Here is a 12,487-nt window from a genome sequence, read left to right as displayed (position 1 = left end):
CATGCGGGAGGCGCCCATGCGGGAGGCGACTGGCCCAAAGTCACCCAGTGCGCCAGGTGGGGGGCAGGGAGCTGGCTGCCAGCCTTGCAGGGCTCTCTGTGTCCCTGGCCTCCCTCGGCTCCCGCTCCAGAACGGGATGGACAGGGTCGCCCACTTGGCCTCCGGCCTTAGCAGTCAGGCTGCGGGCCACTCTCCCAGGGGGTCTGAGCCCCCATCTCACCAGCTGACACTCCAGTGGGAGGGTCCGGTGGCTGGGCTGTGGGTGGAAGGCAGAGCTCCCGCCTCTGCCACGGCCCAGCCGGCCTAGGTTCACAGGTTGAAAGGCAGGGGGTCTGGGGAGGGGGCCCCTGAGGGCTGGGGCCCAGTGGGTGGGGGCGGGGGCTGCGATCTCGTCAGCCCACCCCCCTGGCCTGGGTAGTGCACCCCAAGAGATGACCGGCTGCTGGCCTCCAGGCCCGAGCGGTCACTGACGGGGCGTCCACATCCACCCAGCGGCCCCCTCCCTCTCCCCACCATCATCCTGGACCAGCCGCTGGCACCGGGCCTCTCAGCTAATGAGATGTTCTGCTTCCCTGGCCCTGCGCGGGGGATGCAGATGAGACACAGGCCCCGCGAGAGGCAAAGCCAGGAAGTGAGGGCGCCGAGCACCCCCGAAGCAGGCAGCGCTGGTCGCCTGCGTGCACACTGGGAAGGTCAGAGCGGAACTCTGACCAGGGTCACCCCTCGTCTTACACGACAAGGGCAGGCCCGGGGAGGGATGTGCCGGGTCCTCAGGGCCCAGGGCCGCGTCCAAGGCATGTCTGGACCCCGGGCTGCGTGGGAGGCTCCTGGGGCTGACCTGGCATCAGGTGGCCTCCAGGCCATGGCAGCTGTCTCGTGGGTGCCCGTGGTAGCACCCCCTTCGGAGACCCGGAGGGGTTCTCCGCATCCCAGCGGAGATGCCTATTAGCCATGTGGCTCCAGCCTGTTCCTCCTCCTCTCCGACCTCGTTTTCCCCGCCTGTGAAATGGGAGCAGTGACCCTCCTCTCGGCCGAGTGGGTCTGAGCCTCGGGGTAGGGCTGCCTCCCCCAGGGCCTGGCATAGGCGGCGCTTGCGCGTGCGCCGTCTCTTTTAGGGAAAGTCCTTGGGGGTGGGGGCAACCAGGAAGGCGGAGTCGCTCCTTATTATGTCAGGAGGGTGGCTGGATGCTGGCCCCGGCCCCGGCCCCTGGCTGCGGGCCCCTCTGCCCGCTCGTGTGCAGGTTGGAAGGGGCCACCCCATCTGAGGGGGCCACCGGCGGTGGTCCTCCCCTGCTGCTCTCTGCTCCTGCTTCTACTGAGCTGGGTGCTGCCCCCCCAGAGCCCCCTTCTCAGAGTGGCTGGGAGGGCAGCCTCGTCCCATCCCCGGAGCCACACCCCTCCTGGTGCCTGGGGATGTCTGACCATGGACAGGACAGCGGGGGCCAGCCTCCTGGCCCCCTCCTGGCCTGGCTCGGCCCCTCCCAAGCCTGCCGTGTGTCTCCAAACTTACCACCCCTCTCAGCCTGCTCCTGGGACCCATCCCCAGACCCCTGGCCCGGCTCCTGCGGTGTGTTCTGGCAGCTCCTGGCCCAGCATAGCCAGGCCCGGGTTCAGTAGTTCTGGCAGCTCCTGGCTCGGCGTAGCCAGGCCTGGGTGCAGGCAGGTCTCTGGTCATGTGGAACGAACCAAATCATGGACCCGACACGTGGGGCTGCTCTGAGGATTGACAGAAGGGTTCTTGCAGCTGGCACTCGGCCCTGGGCCTGCGTGGAAAAGAGCTCCTTAAATGAGTTACTACCAACAACGTCTGTAATAATAATTCTCACACCTGCAGCCCCACTGCCCTGCCCGGCTCAGATCACGCCGGCTAGAACTATGTGCAAACCAAGGGTCCATGAGCCCCGACGAGGCTCAGACAGGGCCCCTGGGGACAGAAATACCCATGGGACACAGCTGGTGAGCAGGTGGCCCTGGAGGCCACGTGAGGTGCCAGCAGGTGGGGAGCGAGGTGGGGGCCTGACGAAGGGCGGTGACGGGCTGGGCGTCTGAGAGCTGGGCTGTGCCTGGGAGGAGGCTGCAGGGCCTGGCATGTAACCGCAGCCCCGTGGTTGTGCCCAAGCTGGCTCAGGCAGCCAGGGCCGGTCCAAGGAGACCAGGTGACCATGTGGAAAGGCGGTTTTGCAGCTCTGGCCGTTCTGCCATGCGAAGGCTGGGGGAGGGGCACAGCCATGGGGGCGGGGCCTCTCAGCTCCACAAGAGATAACGTGGGGGCTGCTGGCGGGAGTCAAACATCACCAGGGTGTCCCCCCAGCTGCAAGGGGACAAGCCTGCAGGGAACTCGATCACACCATCCCGGGAGCGGGGCCCCCAGACAAGCTGTTATGTCTCCTGAACCTGCACTGCTCTGGAGGGGTCTGACCTCACAGGCCATGACTTTGACTCCTCGCCTCCACTGAGGGGGAGAGGGGCTCTCTGTCAGGTCTGCTGACCCTAAACTCTGGAGATCCCTCCCGTTAACTTTCACCAGGCCACCTGGGCTTCCGGGGACCTCCTCCGGGCTTCACCGCGCAGGGCCCAGGGCCCAGGTCGGGGATGAGAAGCACGGCCTGGAGCCCTGTGCCCTCTGTGCCCACTCTCTGTGCCTGACGGCTGTGGGGGCTGCGAATTCCCCAAGGTTTGGGGGCTCCCCAGGCCCCTCAGTGGGAGAACAGAGAGCCAGGCGCCCCCTGGAGATCCAAACCAGGGAGAACCCCAGTGGAGGGACTACGGACTGGTTGCCCAGGGTCCCTCCCTGAGACGGTGACCGGCCCCTCCATCCACGACAGGCGCTTCCATCACTCGCTCACGGACCACAGCCGCTGGATCCGCGAGCGCAGCCACGAGTCGTACGCCAAGAACTACTCCATCGTCTTCCCCCACGATGAGCCCCTGGCCGGGCGCAACATGAGGAGGGACCCCCTGCACGAGGTACACGCCCCCCACGAGCCCTGTGCCGGCGGGCGGGTGCTCTCAGGGGCCCAGGCTGTGGGTGACAGAGCGCACGTGGCACCCCTGCTGCAGGGCAGGGGAGGGGAGGACATGGCTTGTTCATTCTCGGCACTTACCGACGGAGTGGGCTCGGAGGACAGTGGGGAGGGTGAGCAGGGGTCCCCGGGGCAGGTGCATGCAGTTGCCCCTCAGAAGGGTGCAGCCAGACAGCAGCGTGCTGAGGAGACGTGCTTCTGCTTCTGCAGCCTGCCCAGAACACCTGTCTTTCCTGGCGAGCTCCTACTTACACCATGAAACCCATTGTCAGCTGCCCTTCCCTGGGGCCTGCCCCTGTGCACTCTCCCTGGCTCCCCGACAACCCCAGCAGCTTCCCTGGGCTCGCATTTCCTTCCCTAAACCCCCATTCCATCTCCAGCCCTCCTGCCTCCCCCATCCTGTGCTGCACGCTTGGCTCTCCTGCCAGCAGGAGCTGTGCCCCAGTCTGAGCACAGAGCCTGACTCCTGATAGGTGCCCAGGGAATGTTTGTTGACTGGATGGATGCAGTGCAAGGCGGGAGCACAGAATCGGTGAGCAGGTAGCATTTAAACCGAAGGCTCCTCCTTCTCCCAGGACCCCGAGTTGGACCCCAGAGGGCCACCCCTCCCCAGGACAAAGGCATCGTGGATCCTGGGCTGCCCCGCTCTCTGGCCAGCGGGAAAGCTTAGCCACACGTGGCCTCGGGTTCCCCCCAGCCTGCCCTGGGGCATTAACCCCCCCACCGCCCCAAAGCTCAGCAGGGACTGTCGCCAGAAAGGAGGGGGCTCGGACACCCACCTCCTCATCTGTGCACAGCTCTGCCTGGAGGGGACGCGGCGGGCGCAGCACCAGCCCCGAGGGGGACTCTGCATGCGTCCACGCCTCCACCTCTTCCTCGTCAGCTCCCTCCTGGTGACACATTCCCAGCCGCTGCCACGGGTCGCGTTCTGTAGAGGAGCCTGGCCCCTTACTTTGCCCCCTGGGAAAGGGGACTCTGCCGAGGACACATCTGGGTGTCACCAGTTGGCCTGTGACCTCAGGCCCCCCTCCCTCCGGGTCAGCGGTCCCCGGGGAGGGGGAGACGCAGACCCTCTGGGCCTCGGGCCCCCACTGGTCCTGGCGCTTGAGCGCCCTGCCAGACGCAGCTCCCGGGGCCCCCATCTAGGCTCTGGTCCCCTCGCCAGCCGGATGGCTTTATCCCCAGCTACAGGCTCCTTCAAATCAGAGTGGAGATTCTTTTTTCGTGTTTTTCCCCTGCAAGCCAAATTTATATTCAAGGAAGTCTACCACTACTACTTCATTGTGTCTGCTGTAATTTTTGATTGTCGTAAGGTGCGCATAACATGAAAGTTGCCATTTTAATCATTCTAACGTGTCTAGTTCGGGGGCATCAGATGCGTCCGCACTGCGGTGCAGCCATCGCCAGTATCCAGTTCCAGGGCAATTTCGTCACCCCGGGAGGAAGCCTTGTGCCCATTATGTGCCCATTTGCCCCTCCCCCCAGCCTGGAAAAACCTCGACTCGACTTGCCATCTCTTCGGATTTGCCCCTTCTGATCATTTCTTATTAATGGAATATGAGGCCTTTTGTGAGGCCTTTAGGGATGGGCTGCTTCTCCCGGGCATATGCTGTTTCGGAGGTTCATCTATGATGTAGCAGGTGAAAGGTTGCCCTTCCTTCTTAAGCTGGATAATGTCGCGTCTGGATGGACCACACTGGTGACCGATGGTCAGTGGAGGGGCATCTGCACTCTGCCCACTCCTGGCTGTTGGGAACTCGCGTGATCACGGGCTTGTTTCCAGCGCTGGCTTCACTTGCCCTGGGTGTGTGTCTGGCTGTGGCAGCACAGAGTCACAGGGTGCGCTGTCAGCTTGGGCTGCCACAACAGATACGGGGAGGCTGAAATTTCTCTCGGGAGGCTGGGAGGTCAGGGTCAACCTGACCGCTTCCTGGCAAGGGCTGGCGTCCTGGCTCTCTGACGGCCGCCTTCCTGCGGTGTCTGCTCCTGATGGAGGCGGAGCCCTGGCGCCTCTTCCGTAGGAGGGTTCAGGCCCCAGCTGTAGGACCTCATTTCACCCTGCCTCCCTCCTCGGGGGCCCTCTCTCCAAATGTGTCATACTGGGGTTAGGGCTTCACCATGGAAATGTGGGATGCAGTTCAGTTCATCAGAGAAAGTAACTGCAGACTCTCAGGGGGCGTGGGGGCACCAGGGGAGTTCCAGAGCCGGAGTCAGAGCCTGTGCCAGGTTCCAAGTATCAGGACTTCTTTGCCCTCTGCCCCTTGCGGGGTGAGGTGGCAGGTTTGGCCACTCCCTGCCCTGCTCTGGGGGTCGGGCCAGGCCTGGGTGTGCTTGTTCAATATCCCCCATCCTTTGCCCCCATCCAGGAGCTCCTGGCCCGAGGCTGTGTGTTCCAGGAGCGGCACGGCTGGGAACGGCCAGGCTGGTTCAGTCCCCAAGGCCCAGCTCCGGTGAGTAAGCCCCCAGCACCCAGCGGCCACACGACTGTCCCCGCCCTGCCCTCACCCTGCCTCCGGCCCACCTCCACGTCCTCCCCACCCAAGGTGGCTGCATGTCTTGCAGCCACTGGCACTCGGCCAGCCTGATGGATCGAGGGCCAGGTGAGTCATCCTGCTTTCGGAGAAGCCGAGCCCCCGTCGATCTGCCGGGTCTCCCCGTGGGCGCAGGGCCCTGCCTCTGCACATGGCCCCGTGGGCATCACTCCCCACCCAGGGCGGCCGGGCCTTCCGTGGCCCAAAGGGACCAGGGGCCCGGGAGAGCTGGTGTTCCAGAGCCAGGAGGCAGCGCGCTAGACTCCCCCGCTTTACAGGAGAAATGAGAGCATCGTCTCATAATTTTGTTCATGTATTTTTGGCAACTGCAACTGTTAATGTTGGTGGGAGGATTTAGCACGAAATGATGCGTTCCATGCCTTAGTTTGTAAGCTGGTGTCTCACAGCATCCTGGCCTCTGGGTGCCCTCCTGGGGGGTGCCCCTCCTCCACCCAGTGCCTCCCAGGGGCCCGGGTCCTCAAAACCATTCTGCTCGTGAGACCTCGGCCGGGGTCTGTGCAGCAGGCGATGTGACGCTTTAAGTCCAGTCGGGGGATGGTATTGGAGCCAGATTTGTCCAAATTAAAATCCCGTTCCCGTTGCTCTGTTTCACCCATCCCCTTCCAATGCAACCCATCTCCCGTCGTCATAGCAACCGTGTCCCAAGGCGAGTCCCACTGCCTGTTAGGTGAGGGAAGCCAGAGCGAGGGTGGCCTCAGCCTCAGCTCCTCTGGGGTCAGCAGAGAGCAGGGGTCTGGGCCGACCCCGCCCCGGGCAGCTCTCCACAGGGCCTGCTGCATCCGGCCTGTTCTGCCCTGGAAGCCCCTCGCCCCCGGGATCCGTGGGCAAGCAGGAGATGGGAGCAGGAATCAGGAACTTATTCTTGGTCCCAAGATGAGCAGGCTTTGGGAGTTCCCGCTGTGGCTCAGTGGGTGAAGAACCTGACTAGTATCCATGAGGATGCGGGTTCGACCCCTGGCCTCGCTCAGTGGGTTAAGGATGTGGTGTTGCCGTGAGCTGCGGTATAGGTCAGATCCCGCGTGGCTGTGGCTGTGGCTGTGGCGTAGGCTGGCAGCTGCAGCTCTGACTCAACCCCTAGCCTGGGAAATTGCATGTGCCAAAGGTGCAGCCCTTAAAAAAAACAAAAACAAAAAAGATGAGCAGGCCTTGCAGCCCCCATCCTAGTGGAGTCCAGGACTCTGAGTGACGAAACACCTCCAAGTCCCCCATCCCCGGCCAGGCCGCGCGGGCTGGGTGGTCCCTGCAGGGGCTTCAGGGCCAGTGGGGGCCACCTGGAGGGCCCAGGGCGAGGATTTTCTGCAGAGACTCCAGGAAAGGCCCCTCCCTCCCTGGACACCAGGGTTGAGCAGGGGTGGAGGAGGTGGGGGGTGCTTGGGGGGAGCAGAGAGAGACCTGGCTCAGAACCACACAGAGCTCTACCTGTGAAGAAAGACTGGGCTGGGCGGGGCTGGCCCTGCTGGGAGGTGAGAATTTTCTGGCTTGCTCATACCTTTCCAGGTGAGCCAGCCGAGTGAGGGCAGGTGTCAGGGAAGAAGGCGAGGGGAGGGGGGAGGAGGAGGGGCTCTGTCGGCAGAAGCAGGGCTAGGAGGGGGCTGTTGGGTTCTGGGCCTTTCTGAGAGTGGCTGCCAGAGCACAGGAGAGGCCACTGTGAGTGGTGGCTGAGGACCTGGCCTCAGGGGCGGCTGCTGGCTTCAGGCCAGGCTGTCAGGACTCTCCCGTGGCCGAGGCCAGCCTCCATCTCTCTGGGCCAGTCTTCATCTGTAGAGAGGGTCTCCCTCCCTGGAAGTGAGCGGCCCTCTGAGCAGGGCTTGGCCCAGAGCAGGACAGGGCCCGGATCGTGTCTGGAACCATCGCTGGGGCCACCGCACCCCAAACCTGTCACCCTCTTCCTCCACAAGCTGGTCCCTGGGCCTTATCCCCCTGCTTGGCACTGATCTGGAGGCCCTGGGGTGGCCCCGGGGGGTCCAGTCGACCCGCCCCTGCCTCCCGCTCGGCCCCGTCTCTGGCCCCCTGAGCACACCCGCTTCCCTTGCATCGCCGCACCGCCACGGTGACTCTGGGGTCACTGGGGCAACGCGGGTGGAACACCTGAACCCCTTCCTCCATCCCAGCGTCAACACGCTCGCCCCGAGAGGGGGCAGCTCGGCGGGGGCAGGACCAGATCTGTCCTGGGGACCCTCATCTCTGCCAAGCCGCCGGCTCCAGGCCACACTGCCTGTGTCGGGGAGGGGGTGACAACCACGTCCTTGGCAGGTGCTCCCCTACGACTACTACGGGGCCTACGGGAAGCGGGCACACCAGGACCACGCCTACAGCCGGCTGCTGGCCGACGAGTACACTTTCGACTTCCCGGCCCACCACGACGTGGTAGGAGCCCCAGCCCTGGGGGCAGGGAAGCCGGGGCACCCCTTAGGGCTGGCCTCGGCAGGGGCGGGGGGAGGGCGGGGGACGGGCAGGCCTGGGTCCGGCTGTGCGGCCTCGGGCCAGGCGTACCCCTCTCTGAGCTGCCCCCAGGCCTGGTGCGACGCTGGGTGGTGAGCCCCAGCGTCAGCTCCCGCACACAGAGCCCAGATGCGGGACAGGTAAGTCCAGGATGGGCCCCCAGGGACAGCAGAGGAGATCAGAGCCGAGAGGGCCACGGTCTGGGCCCTGCGCACCGCCCCTCTGGCTCCAGGAGTGGGCGGGCGAGGCGGGTCAGAGGGCACCTGGAGACCCAAGACCCCTTGCTCCCAGGCCTGGCTCCCCATTCTTTCTGGGGTTGAGGTGACGAGGTCTAAGGGGCTGGGCCTCCCCCCGAGTCGGCAGCAGGCATGCAGGGACGTTCTCGCAGGGAACTTTTGCAGAGAGGGCAATGCCAGCTCCCCCCACCCCCTAGCAGCCCAGCTGCTTTGGAAAGTGTCACACCCCAGCAGAGCCCCCCACCCCGTGCACAGACCGGCTGGAGAGGACATGAAGTCTCCCTCAGTAACTGTGTGGGGGGTGGGCCCCTCAGCCTGGGGGTCCCCAGAGAGGGCAGGCCTGGGAAACATCCAGGAGGGGGTCCCCAGTGCCCCTGGGGAAGGCAGCCAGGCCAGCCTCCCGGGCATGGGACACCCGCCGCCACGTGGCAACCTTCGTTCGGAAGTGCAGGGGTAGGGGGGCTTCATGCTCTGCCCTGGCTGCTTTGAAACCCTTCCTCCTTCCTGAACAAGGCCCACAGTTTCATTTTACACCAATCCTGCGCCTGGTCTTGAAGGAAAGGAAGCAAACTTGCTCCAGCAAGGCGTTGGGGGTGGGGGGCTTTCTGAAATAGAAGTGGCACGTGCATCTGAGAGCTGGGCGGGGGGACGCAGGGCTGCCTCCGGAGGAGGGAATGGGAGAGAACGGGCTCCGTCTGACACCTCCAGCCTCGCCGCTTCCCAGGCCTGCAGGACGTTCGGGCCCCAGAGGACGTGGGAGCCGGGAGGGAATATGCCAACTTGGCTTTGTGGCTGCGTCCCACCCCCGCAAAGGCACCTCCACGGTCCCAAAGCATGAAATGCACACTTGTTCTCAGCATTGGCAACCTCCCCAGCCTGGGTAGATGCCCTGGGAAGCTGTTTGGTCTGCAGCTGCAGCAGTGTCAGCCTGACGGGGGAGGGGGCTTCATAAGGGGATGGTGCATAGGGGAGAGTGGCAGTGCCTGGGCTCAGGAGCCTAGAAGACCCAGCGGGGTGCTTTGGAACAGCCCACTGCCCTGGAAGAAGCCTGCTCTGTGACCATGCTGGCCAATTGCCCTGGTGTAAACACCTCACCATCCGCTCACTCCCACCTACCACACAGCATCACTGAATGCCAAGTAGGAACGATGCACCCGGTGGCCTCTGGGGCACCGGGAGATGACCCGGCTCGTTCCCACCTGTGCAGCCCCGAGCAGATCATGTGACATCCCAGGGCCTCTGAGGGCACCTGGGTATCAGTAGTCCCACCTGCTCCAGGGGTCACGGTGTACCTACCATGGGGTGGGAGGAGGTAGTGTCAGCTCCGTAAGTGGTAGCTGGTCTGCTATACTTTTTTTTTTTAGTAAGAACAATGGGGAGTTCCCTGGTGGCTCAGCAGGTTAAGGACCCAGAGTTGTCTTTGCAGCGGCCTGGGTGGCTGCTGTGGCGTGGGTTGGTTCCCTGGCCAGGGAACTTTCCCACGCTGAGGGTGTGGCCCAAATAAACAACAATGAGGTTGGGACATCTGTTCAGTGGTGGGGTGAGGTGTTTAGGGCAAAAATGGGGTGCCAGGCAAGGGAAGGCTGGGGCATTGGCATACCGTATGGGGCAAAATAACAAGAGATGTTACATTCTTTTTTTTTTTTGGCCACTGGGTGAACCACAGCCGTGGCAACACCAAATCCTCAACCCACTGCACCACCTGGGAACTCCATTGCCTTCTTTTCTTTAAAAAAAAAAACAGCTTTGGAGTTCCCATTGTGGCTCAGCAGAAACGAATCTGACTAGGATCCATGAGGATGCAGGTTCGATCCCTGGCCTTGCTCTGTGGGTTAAGGATCCGGCATTGCCGTGAGCTGTGGTGTAGGTCGCAGAATCGGCTCAGATCTGGTGTTGCTACGGCTGTGGTGTAGGCTGGTGGCTACAGCTCTGATTCGACCCCTAGCCTGGGAACCCATATGCTTTGGGTGTGGCCCTAAAAGACAAAAAAAACCCCACCTGGCTTTATTGAGATGTATTCACACACTGTACGTTTAGAGTGTGCAAGTCAATATTCTAGAATATAGTCGCAGGGTTGTGTAGGCATCGCCACAGATTTTAGAACGTTTGTCTCCCCCAGAAGAAACCCTTCACCCATCAGTAGTCACTCCCCACTTCTCCACCCCACCCCCAACTCTCGGCAGCCCCCGATCTGCCTTCTGTCTGCGCAGGTCAGCCGCATCAGAACTTCTCCTGAAAGCGGACTCATTACAGGGGTGCTCTTTTGGCTCTAGCTTCTGTCCTTTACCTGTTTTCAAGGTCCGCCCGCGACTTAGCATGTATCCGTATGTCATGACTTTTCATTCTGAACACTATTCTGATATCTTTTTAACCACACTTTTTCTTTAGCCGTTCATCTCTTTTGGCTTTTATTTTTTAATGGTTGCACCTGCAGCATGTGGCCCTTCCCAGGCTCGGGGTCGAATGAGAGCTGCAGCTGCCAGCCTACACCGCAGCCACAGCCACGCCGGCTCCGAGCCTCCGCTGTGGCCCACATTTCCGCTTTTCACCTCTCGGGGCATATATCCCGGAGTGGGATTGCTGGGTCTGGTTTAACATTTGGAGCATCTGCCAAGTGTTTTCCAGAGTGGCCGCACCATTTCATGCGCCCCACAGGGTTTGGGGTTCTAACTTCCCCATGTCCTTACCACCGCTCGTAATTGTCTTTGGGTTCTGGCCATCCTAGCGGGGCGTGGAGTGGTACCTCGAAGTCTGGAGTTGCATTTCCCTGAGGACTGCGGGTTGAGCACCTTCTCATGTGCTTATTTGACCATTCGTATATCTTCTTTGGAGAACCCGCTATTCAGATACTTTGCTCATTTTTTATTGGCTTATCCATCTTTTTATTGACGTAGAAGAGTTCGCCATTCATTCTGGATACAAGTGCCTCATTAGATTTTTGATTTGCAAATATTTTCTCCCACGCTGTGGGTCGTCTTTTCACTTTTTTTTTTGTCTTTTTGCCGATTCTTGGGCTGCTCCCACGGCATATGGAGGTTCCCAGGCTAGGGGTCTAATCAGAGCTGTAGCGCCGTCCTACGCCAGAGCCACAGCAACTCGGGACCCGAGCCGCGTCTGCAACCTACACCACAGCTCTCGGCAATGCCGGATCCTTAACCCACTGAGCGAAGCTGGGGATTGAACCCGCAACCTCATGGTTCCTAGTCGGATTCGTTAACCACTGCGCCACGACAGGAACTCCTCTTTTCACCTTTTTAATAATATTGCTGGCAACACAGAAATTCTTAATTTTGATGAAGTGCAACTTAGGTATTTTTTTCTCGTGTCTCACGTGGTTTTGGTGTCATAATTAAGAAGGCATTTCCTAACCCAGATCACAAAGACTCGCTCCTATATTTCTTCTCGGAATTGTGTGGTTTTAGGCCTTGTACTTAGGCCTCTGATCCAGCTTGATGCAGCTTCGTGCATGGTGTGCGAAACGGGTCCAGCTTCACTCTTTGGCAGGTGGCTCTTCAGCATCCCAGCATCATTTGTTCAGGATTCCGCTTTTCCCATGAACTGCCTTGGGCATCCTTGTGGCAAATCGCTTGACCACAAAGGTCAGCTGAGGATTCGTCTCTGGATTCTGGGTTCCAGTCCATTGATCTCTGTGTCTGTCCTTATGTCAGTACCAGTCTGTCTTGCTTACAGCAGCTTTTGTGCCTTTGTTCTTTGTTGCTTTTCAGGGCTTCACCTGCGGCATGTGGAAGTTCCCAGGCTTGGGGTCGAACTGGAGCTATAGCTGCCCACCTACATCACAGCCACAGCAATGCCAGACCCAAGCCAAGTCTGCGACCTGCACCGCAGCTCGAGGCAATGCCCGATCTTTAACCCACTGAGGGAGGCCAGGGATCAAACCCGCATCCTCACAGACACTCTGGCAGATTCTTACCCCACTGAGCTGCCAAGGGAACTCTGTTGCCATGGTATTTTGTATCTGTATTCATGAAGGATATTGGTCTGTAGTTATCCTATGAGGTCTTTTGGTTTTGGCATCGAGTGCAATGCTGGCCTCATGGAAAGAGTTTGTGAAGTATCAGTAATAATTCTTCTCGGAATGTTTGGTAAACTTCGCCCATGAAGCCATCTGGACCTGGGCTTTTCTTTGCGGGGAATTTTAAATTACTAATTAGGTTTCTTTTGTGGTCTAGATCTATAGAGACTTTCTATTTCCTCTTCAGGCGGCTTCCGTAAT

At 60.9% G+C, this 12,487-nt stretch overlaps 1 protein-coding gene across 7 annotated transcripts in view; it reads left to right on the top strand.

Moving 5' to 3' along the window:
- SARDH (sarcosine dehydrogenase) overlaps nt 1-12,487 on the top strand; it is a 66,555-nt gene that overhangs the window by 21,052 nt on the left and 33,016 nt on the right. For all 7 annotated transcript variants that reach the window (XM_047768851.1, XM_047768848.1, XM_047768849.1 and 4 more), the window contains 3 exons: nt 2,826-2,967; nt 5,390-5,473; nt 7,829-7,942. In XM_047768851.1, the coding sequence (XP_047624807.1) occupies nt 2,826-2,967; nt 5,390-5,473; nt 7,829-7,942 (340 nt within the window). The remainder of the gene's footprint in view (nt 1-2,825; nt 2,968-5,389; nt 5,474-7,828; nt 7,943-12,487) is intronic.

Source organism: Phacochoerus africanus, chromosome 2 (genome assembly GCF_016906955.1).
Source record: "Phacochoerus africanus isolate WHEZ1 chromosome 2, ROS_Pafr_v1, whole genome shotgun sequence".
Lineage (NCBI taxonomy): Eukaryota > Metazoa > Chordata > Mammalia > Artiodactyla > Suidae > Phacochoerus > Phacochoerus africanus.
The sequence above is the reverse complement of the archived record's forward strand: the minus strand, read 5'-3'. Positions and strand labels throughout refer to the sequence as shown.